General features: G+C 32.2%; 1 protein-coding gene across 4 annotated transcripts in view; it reads right to left on the bottom strand.

The window, feature by feature from the left end:
* Positions 1-457: 457 nt before the first annotated feature.
* Positions 458-20,138, bottom strand: part of LOC115874532 (mitogen-activated protein kinase kinase kinase 11-like) — a 70,645-nt gene continuing 50,964 nt past the window's right edge. For 2 of the 4 annotated variants that reach the window (XM_030889701.1, XM_030889702.1), the window contains exons 8-21: positions 16,873-17,048; positions 16,385-16,405; positions 14,197-14,368; positions 13,777-13,965; positions 11,057-11,245; positions 5,418-5,510; positions 4,687-4,825; positions 4,456-4,632; positions 4,114-4,251; positions 3,830-4,036; positions 3,585-3,677; positions 3,381-3,510; positions 3,073-3,242; positions 458-907 (exon numbers count right to left, since the gene is read on the bottom strand). In XM_030889701.1, the coding sequence (XP_030745561.1) occupies positions 772-907; positions 3,073-3,242; positions 3,381-3,510; positions 3,585-3,677; positions 3,830-4,036; positions 4,114-4,251; positions 4,456-4,632; positions 4,687-4,825; positions 5,418-5,510; positions 11,057-11,245; positions 13,777-13,965; positions 14,197-14,368; positions 16,385-16,405; positions 16,873-17,048 (2,030 nt within the window). In that variant the 3' untranslated portion in view covers positions 458-771. The remainder of the gene's footprint in view (positions 908-3,072; positions 3,243-3,380; positions 3,511-3,584; positions 3,678-3,829; positions 4,037-4,113; positions 4,252-4,455; positions 4,633-4,686; positions 4,826-5,417; positions 5,511-11,056; positions 11,246-13,776; positions 13,966-14,196; positions 14,369-16,384; positions 16,406-16,872; positions 17,049-20,138) is intronic. The other 2 variants (XM_030889703.1, XM_030889704.1) reach the window with 2 other exon arrangements.

The raw sequence follows: 20,138 nt of genomic DNA, 5'->3' as shown, positions 1-20,138 counted from the left end.
AAAAGAGTCGACATATCTAATTTTTCTATCATTGGTAATACACAATAAAACGTAAAAACTATATTTTTATCTGTGGCAGCACTGTTTCTGTCAATCAGCTGATCAATAAATTGAGATCGATTTATCACCTATTTTGTATGGCGCGAAAACTTTATAAATAAAATATTTATTTTTAAAGTAATACATAAGCCGGTACATATAAATTGTTATATTATATGTATTGTTAATTATTGTTAAACCTACTTAAATATGTAATAATTTACTGTTTCTAATCACCTTGTTGGAAATAGAATAGATAAAAACCTTAACATAATGTGTGTTTCTATTCTCCCGAATAGCAGGTGAATAGAAACACAAATGTTATTTTTATTTAATATTTATATGCATATTTTTCAAAAATCAAATTATATGTATACGCAAAGAACAAACAAAGACACATGTTTTAAAATATTCGGGAAAATAATACCACATTTTTATCAACCGGTATATCGCCAATAGCCTACGAAACTGTTTCTATTCACCCCATTTTACGGTAATTCTATGTTTGTACTTCGATGTAATAATGTTGGTATAAGAGTGTTAAAATATATTATGTGATATATTTCTCTTGAAAGTATCTTCAAAATTTTGAATTCGTAGTGAAATATAACGAGTTGCAAAATTTCGTAAATTAGCATAAAAATAAAAGACCAAAAGTATTGAGTCTCATCTAAAATCTAAAAGTTCATGCATAAAGGCCTTAACATTAAGGTCAATTCAAATCAGTAACTATTACGACATAAATTCGCGATCCATTTCAGCCAACGATGGCCTCTGTCGATTTCTCCGAGCTTGCAAAGGTATGGTCGTGTCCAAATTCTGACCAGGTACAGGTAAATCCATCAGGGTAGTCGGTGAAAATCTCACCCTTCAAACAAAAGATCCGACTTTTAACTGACTAGTATATCGTCAGTGAAACGTGATAACCTGCTAACTCCATTTTTTACGTTAATAAGTTATTTTATACCATTAGAAAAAGAAAAAAATACTCTATAAGTAGGGAAAGCAAACACATTTTTTTCCATTAAAGAAAATTTTTTATTTTAACTCAATAATATCTGCTAACTCCTAGTGATCTGAAATAGCCACCGAAATGCTGCTATCTCCGTAATTTCCGTTACGATCCCGCTAAAGCAAACAACCAGATTCTTAGTCGTATGTTTTTTAGTAGAGTACGTCGATCCAGGGTCGCACTAGACTAAAGAGGCCCGGGTGGCAATGTAAGGAGGGGCCCGTGTTTTTTTTTGCGTAATTTTTCGCCTTAAGTTTTGGTCAATTTTTCCCTATTATATACAGGGTGAGTCTTAAATAAGTGCAAATATTTTTAGGGTAGTATGTTTCGACCCAAGAAACACGATTATGAGGTTCTTTGCGCGAATGTTTTTTTTTGAAAATTTGAAATTTAAAAAAAAATTGGATTTTTATTTAATTTTTAGTTTAAAAACATACTTTGTTTGTAATATGGTAACATAGGTAGTAGATTAAATTTACAAGAAAGAAAATCCAATGATTCTCAAACTTATAGTAAAAAACTGGAAATTTTAAAAGTGAAATAACTCGGTTGTTTTGGATTTATTTGAAAAAACGGCGAAGAGAAAATATTATGTTTCTTTTATCGAGATTTACCAGCCCTGAACATATTTGCATTTATTTAAGACTCATCCTGTATAGAAATCAGGGAACTATGCAAATTCCATAATGCAATGCAAAAGCAAATATTGTTAAGAATAAATAATGAACTATAAAGGGGGCCTGCGAAGGCTGGGCCCCCCCTAATAGTTATCTATATAATATGGCCAGTCCGACCCTGCGTCGATCCGTTCTGTAAATACGGGGTATCCGTAAAGGGTAAGGGGAAAAACGAAATTCTCTATATACGAGCAATTCATCGGCGTGCTATTAATAGTTTAAATAACATTACTTACTTGTACAAGAGTTTCCATAATACCTAATGAGTTTTATTTTTTTCAACGTTTTTTCACGTAAATGATACATAATTTTTATAAAAAATAAAAAAATAAGGAGAAAAATAATAAAAATTTAATAAAATCACGCACTAGTCTTCCAAGCTCGGTCTACTACCGTTGTATAAAAATTAGGATAAGCATGGAAGGATTCTACCACATATTCTAAGAATTATAAGTTTAATTTGTAAATTATTTTCATATTCATTAAGTCCAAAATTCTGCTACTTCAGTTCTTTAAAAATGCAAAAAGTTTTAAAATTTTCATTAAAAATTTATTCGTTTTTGGACTTGTAGGTTTTGCTTCTATAGACCGACGATATTATAAATATATGGTTATGAATATCATATTTTTTTAAATTTAATTGATTATTTCTATATCTATGTGGGTAATATTCATTTCCATTTTCAAAACTTCAAACAATAAAGGTTGCTATCTCCAGAAGTATATCTTTATTTCTTATTTCTACAAGACGAATATCTGCTATCTCCCTATTGTATCTGAAAAAAATGACGTAACACGAAATATTGAGTTTTATTGTTCCCCAGCAAATAAAATTCTTATCTCTTTATCATATTAAGGCATCAAAAAACTTCCTACACGTGTACATATTTTTTTGTACCGTTATTTTGCTCTCCTGTAAAATTAGGAATAATGGAGTTAGCAGTTTATCACGTTTCACCGACGATATTACATAATAAAAGTAGCCACACACATTCGGTTTTTTCCTAAGGTTTGTACTGCGCAGTCCAATCCTTGAGATATAACCCAGCATGTATAGTGAAGACCTTGGCCTGCATAGGACAAACTCTAAGTCTGTGGTAGTATCGTAAGTTAATTTTCCAGTTTTCCGTTGTGCACTGTATATAAACCGTTAATTTTTGACAGATCGCGTGTAGGCATCCACATTTAGGCATTCCTCAAGGCACAATTTTGCCTTGAGGAAAAACTGTACGTGTGTGGCTACCTTAAGAAACATGGAAAGTAGAATAATTCTCTCATTTTATAAATAATCAAGTCTTAAGTATTTAATTCTCAAATACTTCTAAAAACTGAACTTTTCCTTACCTACTAATAGAGCTGTTGTTGCTATCTTTAGCCGAAATATACGAACTGTCGTCACTAGTTAAACTGTCAGGTGGCGTAGGGTTGGTAGGCGTGTTTCCACCAGAATGACCGCCGGGTGATGCAGTGTAGTTGTTACGCTTTAAACTTGATCTCAATTTTGTGTAACCAGCCTAAAAATAATGTACAATTAAATAATTATTTAAAACATTCTCAATTTTGTTAAATTTGTATTTTAGTAACCTAATTTCAGAATATTGCTGCGAATTATAGCATTATCATATGACACTAATGACGTTTGACATATTTACCGTTTCTAACGTGCTAGGTCTTTCGAAATTATTGGAATCTTGAGAATTCGTCCTAGAATATGTATTGTAATCATAGTCATACTGCGGTCTTCTTGGTAAATAATGTGTCGGTGTATATTCTTCTTCTAATCTGTAATAAAGAAAATAACAAATATGAAAAACTATATGGCTCTTGTGTTATTTAAAAATTAGACAAAAACTTACCTAAAACTAGGATTGACATTTGACCCACTAGTATTCGTCGAACTCGCGTTTGAAACGTTAGATGGCGTTCTCCTATGTGTTTGCAATGGTAACCTAAGTAAAAAAAGTCAAGTATAGAAAAAGGTTTATTTTAAGTAATACAAAATGTTTTATTCTTGAAAAATTTCTGTATCTTACCAAAGTGCAAATAGTCTACTTTGAAGAAATCCGTAATAGACAGTCTTATAGAGTTTTGTCATTCTTACCTCTGCGGTGTCCTTGATCCACTATGACTACTAACACTACTAGGATTGTCGTACGCGTAATCAGTTCCGTAACCGTACAATGTAGTGGTTGTACCACTGTGCTCCGAACTGTACCCATAACTCTGATCGTATTGGCTGTTATAAGTGCTATATGGCTCTTGTGTTCTTATATTACACCCTATACAATGCCCCGATTCATTTTGGCAACTGAAAATGAGGAACAGATATGTAAAAAATAGTTGAAGTCTTTATATGGAAAGTAAAACAAATAGAAAAATTTGTACCCATGATAGTCCCCTGGAATGTATATTGTAGCAGTCCGCTCAAAAGGTCCATAAAGATCTGAACCATCGTTGCTGGTAGAGCTAGATTTCCGCCTAGGTGACGGGTTAGGTACGTGATGCTGAGGTGAGTCAGTAAACCTAGGGATACAAATAATTTATGCATATTAGTGTCAGTTAAGTCAACGAAACCACTAGAAAAACTCTGGTTAATGTACGAAACGATCAACCCCTAACGGGAGATCAATAGAGAATAATTGATAGAAAATAGTTTGAATTGATAGTAGATAGTTTCTTAGAAGGTTGCAGGAAATTTATTTTAAACTATAACTCTATAAATTTCACCTTAGTGGCCGTTTCTCCTCATTTTGCAAATTCAGCAGTTGAGAACCAGTCAACATCGGTCTGTAATGCTTCGTAGGACCGTGATAGGTGTTGTGATTGTACCCGGAAACTGTTGAATATTCATAGTCTTGCGGTTCAACAGGCCGCCAAGCGGGCATATCGACCACTTCTATCCTACTACAAAAAGTGATGTTATAAAAATATTATTTCTATATTTTTGTTTGTATTTACCTGTTGGGTTGTAAGCTCGGATGTAAAGGCGATATATTTGACAGTCTTACGTCGTATCCGGAAGCTACACCTGCCAGCATAGCGGCGATATTATACAGGACTAGTTCCACTATGCTCAACTTTGGTTTTAGTCTTTGACCTAGCCGGAACAAAATGTTAAAACAATAAAAACCATTTTTGTACAAGTCTAAATTTTCATGTATGAATTTCTGAAGATACTTTTTACGGGCATTTACATAGGTGTAAAAAAGGTACGACTCCAAAAGTATAACACAAAGATAAAGGTAGTTAACGTACATTATAATTAGTTGATATACAGGCACAGATATATGCACCAAAATTTACGAAAGACTTGATAAGAAAAGACAGGGAAACTGTCAAAATTGTAGTGAATCTTTTAACAGGACATTTCAAGCTTAATAGCACTTAAATCTGGTGAGATTGGCACACAAAGCCATGTGTAGGTCTGTCAATTAGAAAGGGAAAATGGCTGAACACTGCGATAGCCTGGCAAATGCGCTAACATTTTTTTGTGCCCCACGTTGGGCGCCAAATAATTTTTGGTACCCCACGTTGGGCGCCAAATAATTTTTGGTACCCCACGTTGGGCGCCAAATAATTTTTGGTACCCCACGTTGGGCGCCAAATGTTAGCCTCTATGCACACGTCTTGGAAGCGACTGTGGAAAATTTATAACATACTATGATGAAAAGTAGTTCAATTGCACCTACCTTCAGCATTGTACAACGTAGGCATAGGTATATTATGCCTAACAGCTCCAGCAATCGGATACTCGGGTCCCCAATCTTCGGGCGGCACGTAATCTGTCGAAATTAAACATTTTTTTTTTGCTTTTTTCCTTTCGGCATTAATCGTTTTCAATTACTACTGGCACACAAACACCAAAATTAAAACGCAAAAAGTAGCGGGTAGTTTAAATGCTCCACTGGAATTAATGCTTCGTCACAGCATATCTACGTTCGAGTAGCGAGCTTTGATATTATTATTTTCACTAAACGAAAGCTTTATGTTTTGAGATATGGTTGCGGGTAGATAGGGCATCCTTTGTTTAAACATCTTAATATATTTAGGGTCGACACAATCAACTTTTTTGGAATATTTTCATTATTTTCAATGGTAAAATACCTGGAAAATTTTACACAGGTGGTCTTTCTCGCAAAAATAAAGCCATTATAGAGGTAGACTTTTTTGATCAATACCTTACGTCAACATAGAATTTGAGATTGCCGCTGCTCAAACCTAAATACACTGTGATTTAGTTTTTAATATGATTAATAACACATTCGAAGAAACGATTTTTAGGAAGAAATCTTTATACCACTTATCAAAGAAGTAACTTTTATTTTATCTTCGTAAATATTAGTTTTAGAGAAAACTTTTAAATTATAAAACTTTTAGAGTTTTTTATGAAGTCATTCTAATTCTAATTCTGTCAAATTTTGATTGACTTTTTTTTAATAGAAGGTGTAGGACATTCTGCTTCTTCAGTTGAATAGTTTTATGTTTTTATATACGGGGTAGAGAGGTCCTTGTCCTTTTTGGACAGATTATAAGAAAAAACTTATGAAGGTATGTTTGAAACATCTTAACTTTTGAGATACAGGGTGGTAAAATTTTCTATTTTTTCCATAATAACCAGGATGTTAGATATCTTTATGAAATTTAACACGAATTCTATGCATTGAAATTAAACCATTTAAAATGAAACACCCTATATATCACTGTATTAAAACTCGACAAGTGGTATATTACTTTCAGGACAAAAGCCTAAAGCTTTTTTATTATCTGAAACTGTAGAAAAGTATAGGGTGTAGAGTGTATTAAATATAATTCACTGTCAGCTGTCATTAGTATAAGAAACAAGCTTAAAATTATTAAGGTTAATATTTTAGTACCGAAAAATCCCAACACCCTATACCATACTAAATAATATCTACAGTTTTAGACCAGTCTAGGTTATAATTTATTTGCATTACTTTTAAAAATTAAATCTAATGAAACAAAAATAAAAAAATAAAAATGATGCAAATAAATACATAAATAAACCAAGGTGTTTTTTAAAACAGAAAATAATAAAAAAAAAACATCTGGGTTCATGCTTGTAAGTGTGTGAGAAGTAGAAAAAAAAATAAACAGCCAGTTTTAGGACGTTATAGGATTTATTAAAAATATAAAGTTACAAATTTTGAACCGTCACCAGAAAGAACAATTGAAAGACGTCTTTTTGCATGCCACGACGTGAAAGAAAAATTTTGAATGAATTTACCAATAAAAAAATGCTAGAAGGCTCAGCTAAAATGAAATTCATTAATTTTTGAACATATCAACAATCAATAATATCCATTTCAATAATCAACAAAATTTTACTAAAACCCCTACAATTTATTTTTTACTGAATGTATTCTAAAAATAAAAGTCATAGTCCTTTAAACGTACAGGGTGCCCCATTTTCGTGTGTTTTATAGGGTTTCTTGTTTATGAGTAGAGATACAAAGATGCGGTTTTCACATCACTTTCCTACTTTTTTATGAAACTAAAGATGCCACATATAGATTTGTCCTAGCCTTTTTAGTTCCTGAAATACAGGAGGAAGTTTAAAATGTTGCATTTTACGACCTCCTTTGTATCTTGGTTACCTGTTAACTTTTTCGCTGGGAGCTATTATTTTCGAAATATGACTCAAACTTATGTTTTTAAATGGGACACTATTTTAGGAGCTAAGAGAGCTAGGATAAATACGAGTGTAGCATCTTTAGTTCCATATAAAAATAGCACAGTAATGTGAAAACCGTATCTTTGTACCTCTACTCATAAACGAGAAACCCTGTAAAACACAGGAAAATGGGACACCCTCTACAGGCTAACTTGGTATTTAATATGACTGAATATGTTATGTAAAAAAATATTAACTGAGCCAACATTAAAAACTATTAAAAATTAAAAAAAAACGTCTTCAAAATTATATAAGTAAGCGATAAAAATTAATCAAAAAATTTGTGAAAAAAAACAGCATTAGACCTATAAGCTAACACAGCTACAAAAGTACTTCTTAATCAATCAAACAGTCTACTTAATTAAATAAGCTAAAAAAATACAAATCGAAAAATTAACTAACACACATGCGAAAAAATTTGTGCTTAAAAACTAAAACTTAATAAAAAAATATTGTCGCTGTCGAACTGAAATAAAACAATTAAAATAGAACTAAACAGAACGGCGGGGAGGGGGGATCTGGGTCGCTTTTATCAAAAAAATAAAAGTATTTTTATTTTGATATGTAACTTACATATGATTTTCGGCAGGTACTCCTCGGAGGAACCTTCAGTTGAAAAAGAAATTGTTCTTAAATTATTGTATTTTGTTAAATTTTAGTTAGGTTGCTCTTTTGAGAATAGTACCACTACAGTAAACACGTGAATTTCAAAATATTTTCTTCCTTTTTATGTGAAAAGTTAGATTATATTAATACATAAAAAACATCAAGACAGAAGAGATGTTATTGTAGCCATTTTGTAAGGTCGTTGTGCTTACACTTTTATCAACATTTACAAAATTACTTAAAGAAGTTTTACTTCAAAAAGGTAATTTTAACGCCTAGGCATAAAAGTAAAGCACTTTTAGGCCTAAGCACAAAAATATATTATTAAATTGATATTAAGTGTTAAATTCAACGAGTCTACCCATTGCTCGATATATAATTACAAGGTATTACTTTTTATATTATTTGCAACGTTTGAAATTGTTTAAAAAAATTATTTGTGACGTTTGAAAAAAAATAACTTGTCCTAATCGGAGTAAAAATGTACTTTTTGAGCCTCGCCTGTAATGTCGCCTTGTGAAATGTACAGCCACGCGCCACAAAAAGTGTCATTTTTACAACTAATAAAACAATGCTATTTTGTTAAAAGTTGTAAATTGTGAAATAACTATTGAGAAATTCGTCTTTAAAATAAAAAGAAGCAGATAGTTTAATATTCAAGTATTTGTTTTAACGGCTGTATTCTCCTAAGAATAACCAACAATAAAACTGTCACAATCCTACAAGAATTATATACAGTATGATTGTAAATACTAACTAAATCCAGTATTAATCAGAATTTTAATTTAAGCTTTGGAAATCAAAGCTTAAATCAAAATCAAGTTTCAAGACGTTCTATTAATTTACAATCACAAAGTAAAAAAAAATAAAAATTCTATTGCACTGAAAATATTATTTATATTTTTTCTGAACTACATTTACCTAAAAAATTCAGTCGCTGGTTGATTTTTTTTTGTAAAACCTAAGTAATTAAATTCCATGAAAAAAGAACTTCGAAAACCGGCTATATGTATAAATTACCTTATTTTAAAAAGAACTAGCGATATGTACAAAACGTAATTCTAATTTGATAATATAAATAATTTATTTTTAACCTAACTATTTCTTGTGCCAAACTAGCCTGTATCCAAAATGGGAGATAACAAAAATATGAGAAACTATAAAGTGTTTAATAATAATCTGCTAAGATAATGAAAGTGATGAATTATAAAAATATTTTTATGTGGTTTAAAATTCTAAAACAAAGTGTAATAAAAGTAAAATTTAAATTAAAATTATGAACTGTCGATCCCATCAACAGATGCACTATATATATATATTTGGCATTCTTATTTTTTTCTCAGAAATCAAATTTATAAAATAGAAATAATTTAAGTTCTAACAGTACGTCATAAATATTTTTTTACAAAAAAATTAACAATACTGAGATCAAATAGATTTGTCCCTCAAAAATATAAGTTATTTCCTTTTTTTAAAGAATTACGAAAAAACAATTAACACTGCTAAAAGAGTGAGACAAATCAAGTTCAATCTCCTCTAAATTAAGTAAATAATATTCACTAGCCCACAAAATCGTTTTTTTATGTTTCTTATTTTTTTTTCTTGCTTAGCTAATTTATATTTATACTCTAGACGATTACTATTTACATTATCGAGAGTGTATTTACATAATAAAAAATTATAATTAAAATAAAATGAACGCGCAAATATGATTCTTAAAAAGTAAGGAAAAGACGATAAAAAGATGAAAAAAATTCAAATTAAAAATATGATAGATGCTGTCATTTTTATTTAATTATTAGTGGTCTTCCCTTTTTAGTTTTGTGCTTAAAGTTAAAAAACTTACTTCGAACGTCCGCAAGTTTGGCAAAATGTATATGGCAGGTCTTTTATGTTGATTTTTTTTAAATTAAGTGGAAAATATTATAAGGCTTTTGTGTTTGATTGTACACACGTTTGTATTACATTCTATTCTTGAAATGTATTATAAATATGTTTTCTCTTGACTTCTTTCCATGATGGAATATTTGACTGAATATAAAATTTAAAAAATACTGCTGGTCAAGGATTTGAGTAGAATATATTATTACGCACTTCTGAAGTATTTTGAACCCTAATAAAATTGAAATGTACGAAAAAATAATCCATTAATAAAGTCTTTCTGTTATCCACGGATTATGAAATTGTTCTTGCTTCAATTCTATGAGTTTTTAGTTATAAGATGTCTGTCATCCATGGATTATAAAGGATTCAGTTCCATTGCCATAGCTTTTGAAAGTAATGGATACAATCAAACACAGATAAAACCAAATAATCATGGCTGGTGAGGTTGAACTTTGGAAATCTTTATTGTTAGGGTACTGTATTCATAGGAAAGTATATTTCATATCAATTAAACTTTTAGTTACATAATCGAGGGCACAATTTTTAAATTCATTGTTGCCAACCATAGACATATTCGGCGCCGGACTGACTAACTGGAATTTAAATTTCGCGCTGGGGATTTAGGTGGTATGGTTTGGTTTTGGTTATGCAGGGATATCAATGTTTGGATAACCGAAGACAATACCGACAAACAACAAAGTAACATCCTAGTTTCTCACCTCACCAGCCTCCACCGAAAAAACCACAATTTATTTTTTAAGCTATTCGTACGACGATCTTAGAAACCCTAGTCCCAATCAGTCTTCCTCCCCTCGTCGAAACTATCCGCGTCCCAGTCCACCGACCCGCTCCTGACCCCCCTCCGAATCACGAAACTATTCGTCGAGAACACCGTGTCGTATTGAGGCTCCGGCATCGACGCGATATTCCCGAACGACCTACTCAACCTGTTCCTGTTCAAGCCACCCTTCCCCTTCGACCTTGTTACGGGAGAAGTCTCCTTAACCGTGGGCGTAATGCTGTGACTTCTTCCAAACACCCCGCCAGGGCTAAGGGTGGCCGTGAGCTTGTGGAACAGCTTGGTCGCGTAGGCCGACGACGCCGACTTGGTCGACGTTGTTTCCGACGTTGCCGCGATGACGTTACCTAGATCGGCGGCCATGGCGGCCGAGCCCTGGCCCAGCTTCGTCTTGTCCAGGTTGGGGGCGCTCTTCGACCAGATGGCGGCGGTGTGCTTGTTGTCGTGGGCGGGGCGCAGCATGGTGAGCTGGCCGCGCTCGCGCTGGTGGCACGTGCTGGGACCCCACGTCTTGCCTTTGACACCGTCCGCGGGCACTACAGACAACAAGAGTCATCATGGACTCGGGTAGGACATAAATTCCAACAGGTTTCTTTATTTGTATTATTTAGTTTTAATATTAACGCGGTATATATCACAGTCCAAGCTGTCAAAAATTGCTCAATTTACTTGCCGAAGTGTCTAAAAGTGCTTTCATTTGCAGTACTATCCTTATCAATCCAAAAAAATCCTATTATATGGGTATTTCGCCATTGCAAGAAAATCTACAAAATAAAATAGTTATTTTTGTAAATACTGCTGCGTTAATTCAACGGAGACTACTTGTCAGCAGTTAGGTTTACTGATAAACAAATTTGCCTAACGAACAAAAAAATGCTTAACGTTTCGGAAAGCTTATTTCTTTCCGTCATCGGAAGCAAAAAAAAATACAAAAATAAAAAAAACTATTTAAAATATTTAAATGCAACTATTCGAGAACACTTTATTTTTTTTTAAACAGATACGTCTACAAAAACCGTTGACGTTCTGTTAAAATGACATTATAACAAGTTAAACTTCAAAATTAACAATTACTACCTGGTGACAATTACTTAATAAGGTAAAACCAAAAAGCCTCAAACTTTGTGTATGACTATTTTAATTTGTTTTTAATTTTTACGTATGTTATGTTTATTTATGTTCTTTAAAATCAAAGAAGCAATTGCCATACATTACTAACATCTACAGATGCATGAGCAATACATTTATTTTTATAAGATTGTATAAAAAGCCTCTTTTATTTTTCACTTTTGGCGTCGTTTTGTTGATTTTTTTGCAGTGGCGAAATACCTATATTTTTTTTTGGAGAGATGAATCCGCCACATAGGTATAAACATTTTTTACCCTTATCAAATTAGCTAACATAACCTATAAACTCTGACAATTGATAGAACGCAATGAGAAACGTTACATGAGAATAACTATATGTTTAGCGCCTTCCGGTTCATCAGCTACCCATTGTAAGAAAATATTGTTGAATGTCTAGAAGGTCTATCCCTAATATGGACACAAATTGTAATAATTCTTAAAAATGGTCCTATACGTAACGATACTTGAGAGATTTGAACTGTACTTCGATTCAGTCCAAATCTCAACGTGATGATGAAACGTGATGGTTTCGATAAAGATCTCATCAAAGAGATCAGATCGGCGATCTTTCAACATGCTGAATATTTTTAACTGCACAGACCACATATTTGGCGGGAACTGTATTAAACTATAGACTGACGAATTTTTATTTTATAAAATCTGAACGCGTAGTGAGAAAAGATCGCTATAGATTTGGTCTTAAGATGTGAACTGAGCGATTTGGCAGCACATCAAATCGTTGTGTGTAGGACCCCTTTAAGCTACATTTCAGAACCTCGAATTTAGTGGAATAAATTAGTGATTTCAATATGTTCCTCTAATTTCAATGTAAGCATTGAAAACGTCAAAATTAGTGGTAGTAGGCCCCACGTTGGGCGCCAAAGTAAATAAATATGCATCTAACAAGAACTACGTTAAAATACTTAGCAAATATATGAAATGAACGTTAAATAAAAATATATGTAATAACTTGATGTATAACTTGACAACATCGATTGTTTTTGCCCGCATTCCTTTCACTATCCGTTTGTCAGGTAATAACATTATTAAGAATATTACATAGTAGATATTAACTCCATAAAGAAACCTGTTGGGTAACTCCTTGTCCTTCAGCATGGATTTTTCCTTTTATTTTTCCATTTCCATTTATTTCATTTCGTGTATTTGTGTGTGTTGTGATCCAAACGACGAACCCATAAGTATTTCCGAAAAACTTTTTAAACAACTCAAATCAAATAAATAATAATTTCCTATACATATTTAATATTGTAAATCGACATGATTTAAAAAGAAAATTAAAATGAATGTGCCATCATCAAACAGTAAAAACTTTAAAGCACGACACAACTGTGACAAAAATATCGCAAAGCTATCGTCAAAACAAATCTAAGATAGAAAAAATCGGATAACTAAGAAACACAACACACACTATTGAACTAAACCAAAAAAGTAAAATTATAAAATGTAAAATTGGAAAACCATGCTGATAAAAATGACATGCCAAAAATTTGTAGTTGTTTGGATGAACAGAAAGTTACACGTATTTCTTAAATTATAATATTGTTTTCTGTGAAATTTTAAGGTACAGTATTGCCTTATGGTAGTGTTTCTCAAAGTTATAGTTTCACATTATATCTATTTAAAGAACTTAGTTACAAAAGTAACATCTTTTATTAAACAAAAAGTAATACAAAATATGTACGAAAAAAATACAAAAAACAATAACAGAAATATTTTCGACCTCTCAATGTATATGATGGAGGTTGATTCTCAGAATCAAGAAAGGTATATAAGTTTTGATAATATGAATTTCCTATAATTGTGTCTGTTTTCTGTACACGTAATTTTCTGTATACAGTACGGTAAACTTTCTGTACCAAACAACTAATAAATAACTTTTTTACTATTAAATTTAAAATAATTTCAACAAACTACTTACTTGCAATAGCTCTTAAATGGGGTATCGCCGGAGACCCAGGGGGACTATTGGGGCTAATAACCCCGCTGAGCCCCCCTTTAGGATCTACTGTGTGTTGCACAGTGATGGTATGCCTAAAATCCGACGGATGGCTTATGGTGGGACCGGCTTCTTTTTTCAGCAGTCTTAAGCCTGATTTTTTAAATTTTCCTTAAAAAAATAAGTATATAGGTTAAGTTTAGTAATGGCTATATCTTTTTGGTGGTATTTTTGTGATTATTTCATCTTCACCTAACATACAGTGTTAATAAACCAAAAAGTACATACACTTCTCTGTGTAAAGACAAACGGATTTTTTTTTATTTCTGGATCAGCTATTATCAGCCAAACCAAGCCAAATTATAGACATTTTTTTCAGTATACAAGTGAGACAAATCTTACCTTTTCTCTTTTTAGGCGTCGGCGTTTGTTGTATAATCATAAAATTCAACTCCCTCTTCAATATGTCCATCTCTCTGGCGTGCAGTTCCTGCTCTTTCTGCCTTAATAGTTCCTCGTGCATCCGCTGTTGAAGCTGGGCGCGGTTGAGATCCTCTTCCCTGCTACGCAATTCCTACGCCAACCAATAGAATAGTGTTTTAGAGAGAACAGTGCGTTCTTAAAAAGACAGTAAAAACAAGTCACTAAAAACCAATCAAGAAAATTAAAGCATAACAGAAAGAAACTCATGTGTTTGTACAGAAATACGTAATGTGATCAGATGAAAACGACGGCATAGTAGACTTAAAACAGTATTATAGTACGAAGTTTACGAGGGTTTCTCTAGTAGAAACATTTAAAAGATAATTTTATTATTATCACTCTTTGAATAAGAAGACTAAGGAAGGAGAATATCAAAAATCTTAGGTACACCGCGATGGGCCTCAAATATGGCCGACTTAAATTCCGGTTTATCAGTGTCGTTCTAATTTTATTTAAAAAATGTAAAACAATGATGTAGGGTAGACGTGGGGTAGACTCAATAATTTGTTGTTTTATTTTACGTTGTGAATAAATGTTGGTAGTTATTAAAATTGTTATAAAAATATATAATTCTAATAAAAATAGATAAGTTATAATAAGTATTTATTACGACAAACATCCGATACGCTACTGAAGCAGCTAAGTCAAATTAACGTATCTAAATTCTTTGACATCTAATCTTTGACAAGTAATAAATAAAAGCTAAAATGCAAGAAAAATATATAATTTAGTTAATTTAAGTGAATTTCATAAATGATCGGTTTACTACACGTATGTATATTATATAGTCACTTACTAGCGAAAAGTTGTTCCATTATTTCACTCAATTTTTGCCGAGATCTACCGCACGCTACACAACCAACTATTTTAGAGTCTTTTTTGATAAATCGCGATAGTGTCACTGTTAATTTAAGTGCTGCCACAATTTCCATCTAGATTTACTACCTTTATACAACTATCAGTAGTAGAATAAATAATAAATAACATAAAATAAGCTCCGTAAAGACTGACAAATCCACAAAATTTCAAATCAAATTCAAATGTGTCAAATGAATCGTCAAACAGAACTGTCAAGGATCCCCACCCTAGAGTGCTTTTATGGCGCTTTTTCCGCCCACCATGCATGAATACATGGATAGCATTATGCTCCTTCCTTAGTCTTCTTATTCAAAGTTATCACTTCATTTTAAGAAAAGCATTACCACGAGAAGCTTATATATACCTTTTTTCCAAAGCAACTATTAAAATTGCCTTATATCTATCAAAAATTGTAGATAAAATAGTACTTTAAACCAAGGGTAAATTAAATGATACTTTAACAGCGAGGACAGGTTAAAAACTTTATTTCTTCTCGCATGTTCTATAATTGCTTCCATTTTTGAAAATGTTTCTATTCCTTTTCATAAGTTATTCGGGATTTAAATGGAAGTAGTTTGGATATGGCGTTTGTCGCCTCAGCCTGAATATCTGTTGGTAATTTACTTATTTCAGTTTGAGCCATTTCTGGCTCCAATTCAAACAGCAATCGACACGAAAGAGAATTAAAAAATATTGACTCAAAACTGACAACTAAAGAGACAGCTTTATTTATTTGTCAAATTACATAGAAACCAACGCCAACCCAGCACAATATTTTTTCTACTCGTAATAAATTCCTTGAAATAATAATTTCTGAATAGTTTTTAAAACGTAACTCGCTATGGAAAGAAATATCGTTTTATACACGACGATAAAATTGCATTATCGTCTCCCGAATTTAATTCACTCGCGATTTCATCGCTCGTGAATTAATCTTTTCGGTCGACGATAAAATACCATTTTATCGTCTTGTATAAAAAATAACTATTTCTTTATATTACCTTTTCTCTCAGAGTGACCGACTAGGCATTAGCAGTATAAACAAGGTAAAAGTCACAATGAAGCGTTTTTGAAACTTCCAGACCTATCGTGACGTCGTTTTCAATCTATCAATGTTATATTTTTAATAAATCGACAAAAGATAAAATACATCTCAAAAAGAACTTCAGTCGACTCAAAAATAAAAACATTCTAAAAATAAAATAAAATCTATTTCAACAAAATTAACACACGCAAATAATCAATTTACCTCTTCATATGTCTTGCAAGCCTTAAGAAAAGAAGAAAAAACAATATGATTAATAAATGTGATGCGTTCCAATATTCTGAAATACCGTATGATCGAAAAAAAAACGGCGTCATAGACGGCTGGGGAATGACAATCGATAATAATTTTGGCTAAAAATTGACACAAATCTATCTCCAAAAAATATATTCTGTCGAATTTTGAATTAAACCACTTAAAAATCATTTTTCCCAATATAAAAAAATACATCCTTCTTAAGACCAACTGGCAGTAAGCACCATTAAAAAATAAAGAAGAGTATGAGCCAAGTAAATGACGTCTAGGGCTTGACCTCGACAAAATTATAATCGATTGTCATTCCCCAGCCGTCTTTGACGCTGTTTTTTTTTCAAGAAATTTTATTTTGGTTTTGGTTGTTAAACGATATAAAAATTGTAAATATGTATGAATAAAATGACTAAAATGACTGTCACTGTCAATTGTCAACGTACCTTTTCTTTCCTGCGAAGTTCCAGCAGTACCTCTTCGATCTCTTCCCGCCAGTCTTCTTGTAAATTGTGAAACGATTCGTGCGGAGTTTGCGTGAAAGGCGAGTTGTAGATGTCGTCCAAGTCTTGGAGGATCCTTTCGAAAGGTGGTCGATCGTGAGGATCGGATGCCCAACATCCTGTAAAGAAAATAGGATAATATGGAGACGTCGAAACTATTACGAAATTAAATTTCTAATAAATAAAAATTCGTTTGAAACTTGGAGCGTACTTTTTCCTTTGTTTTTGTAACCTCATATCCTGATTAAAAAAATACAGGACGTTGTCGCATCAAGTAAACAAATTCAACAATAAAAAAGGCTTTATGTTGGTAGTCATGGCAAATGTTGCCGGCTGCCACGACATTTTTCTTTGCAAATCTGCCGTGGGATTTTTGTCTGTCCAAGGAAATTTTTTGCTAGTGTCTCACACTTACGCGGCTTTCTTATCGAAAACATTTAGTCCATCATACGACAATCATACTATGGGTGCCAAAAATTTCATAGAGTTTATTTGTTTTGACATTGAAATTGTTGATTATGGTTTGAATCATTTTGTAAATAAAATTTAGAATGTAGGAACGGTGACAAAATATCGATATACTCATCAATGTTTTGCATAGAAAATACCATATGACCGAAAAAAACGTCATCCAGTCGCCCAATTTCGTAAATCGAGGAAAATTATATTATACCGGGTGCGTCTCAAAAGTGCTCACCCCTATAACTTTTTTAATTTTTCAGATAAAAAAACGAGATTTGGTATGTTAGTATATGACATAAATTAGGATTGATTGACGTATTTAATTGTTTTTTTGGTCACTTCCTGTTTCACCGGAAATTACTACAACTTTTGATTGTTAAATGGCACACTTGGTATTTTTTTACTTTATTCGATAGAAAATGACATTCTGAATAGAATGACATACATATCATAAGTCAACTTTTGACATTTTTGCATATGGTTTATTTAAAATTATAACTTGCGGTTCGTAAGTAATTTGACTCGAAATACCAAGTGTATGGTATCAAATTATTCGTAAAAAAATACTTTTTCCCAATATGCTAATGAGCCACCCTCCTTCCATTTGAAAAAATTGAGATATGATTAAGAATACGATTTGAGCATTTTCTAACTGGCCAGGACAAGACACTAAAAACATTAGACGATCAAATCTATTTTTCCAAGGCTCCTTGATTAAGAATTAGTGTTTTTAACATAGCCATGGATATCTAGATTGGATTTTAAAATGCGATTTTTTATTAAGCGAGAATGTCAAAAGTTGACATATGATATGTCATTCTATTCAGAATGTCATTTTCTATCCAATAAAGTAAAAAATACCGAAGGTACCATTTAAAAATCTAAAGTTGCAGTCATTTCCGGTGAAACCGGAAGTGACCAAAAACAATTGAATACGTCAATCAATCCTAATTTATGTCATATACTAACATACCAAATCTCGTTTTTTTATCTGAAGAAATAAAAAAGTTATAGGGGTGAGTCACTTTTGAGACGCACCCGGTATATCCTAAAAATATCATAAGAATAATGAGTCACTAGCAAGAAATTTCATATTACAAGCTTACAGAATCCCACCTCTGATGTTATTTGTCATTTTCAATTTTATTCTCACAAGAGTTTTCTTTGACAAATTTGAAATTAAATCTGCATCTTGTTTTCAATTAAAACCATTAAATAATCGGAATCGGCAACTTGTCTCGTCTCTACTCAATTCTGACAAGAATGAGACCATAACAAGCCCCTTTTTGTCGTTAATCTGCGTTACAGAGGTAAACATTTATATAATTGCTTAAGTTAATCTTTTGGCTTAGTATTTTTCGTCAGCTGACGAAAGTAGAATCTCACAAAAAGTGAAAACTAATGTTAACCAATTAAAATTTTACATTTTCAGCTTTCATTCAAAAAACTTGCTAATAACTTTATTTAATTAAAACGTGTTTGTGTAATATCTTAGACAATAATCATAGACAATAATAAGGAAGATAAATGTATAAAAAATAATTGTATATGTATTGGCTAAAATTGAAATGAAAAATTTGTGACAAAATTCAATATTTTTTTTACAAATCCCCGTAGTGTGCAAATTTATATGAGCCACCGTGTAGACGTTACGGCCGGCCGTTTAGCATAAAATTAATATTCTTGAGGCGGTTCGTAGCGCCTTCTTTTTTCCTTCCCGACCCGAAGAGCGACGCGCCGAGACAAGAATATTGAAGCGATCGATCGCGGGACAGAGCTCGTACCTTATTCCATACTCTTTTAACGACTTATTTATCAATTTATTAGATAGTCTTCCTTTTTTTATTAGTCGTTCGGGGATATTGAAAGTTAATTGATGGATCAAAGTAAACTTTTAGATATTGGATTAAGAAGATTCCCTCAAAAAAAAATGTAAAAAAATATCTCGCATCGCATTTCTTATGTTATAAAAAGTTGTGAGTGTAAAACCAAGTCAGTTATTATATACTCTGTTTTTTTTCTCAGGTAAGATTTCGACAGACGATGACAGAAGAAAAGCAGATGACGTCCCATACCAATCTATTTATTTTACTAAAAAAGTTTCTATTAATTTTTAAGTTATCTATGGATGGGTTTAAATATAAATCCGTCATACGTCGTGTCTTGTTGTTTTTAACCAGTTTTATTGGTTTATTTAAAAAATGACAGATCGTATTTCAATTTTATTGGTTTAACGGAACGATGAACGATAAACGGACGCCGATGCGTATGAACTTGCCTTTAGATTTTTGTCATTTTTGACGCTTGTCAAAGTCTTGCCAAATTATAGGTTATAATTTTGTGCCAACTTTTGTTAAATACCCTGCGTTTTGGAAGATGATGCATTTTGATTCGTATTATTACGTGTGTTTTGTGTCTTTTGAAGTCAAGTGGAGGAAAAATCGAGTGAAAATTAACTGTAGACCCAGAGCACAGTTAATGGTTAATACTCGCTGCCCAGGCAGAAAGTCTTATACACCCCATCGTTAAAGTTTGTATACCATCTCGTCGTAGATAAGTGCATCTCGTATATGGTAGAAGGATCAAACTAAACACATACTAAAAACTGGAGTAGCTGTAAAATATCGACATCACACGATAGGTAAATAATGGATTTTAGTACTGCAGAAAAATAATGTCAAAAGGTACTGGTTTAAAAAAATTAAGATTAAAGTTAATTAATCAACCTTTAAGGTATAAAATTTGGT

This window comes from Sitophilus oryzae, unplaced genomic scaffold (assembly GCF_002938485.1).
Source record: "Sitophilus oryzae breed Bouriz unplaced genomic scaffold, Soryzae_2.0 scaffold_1297_pilon_pilon, whole genome shotgun sequence".
Lineage (NCBI taxonomy): Eukaryota > Metazoa > Arthropoda > Insecta > Coleoptera > Curculionidae > Sitophilus > Sitophilus oryzae.
This window is presented reverse-complemented; position numbering and strand designations above follow the sequence as displayed.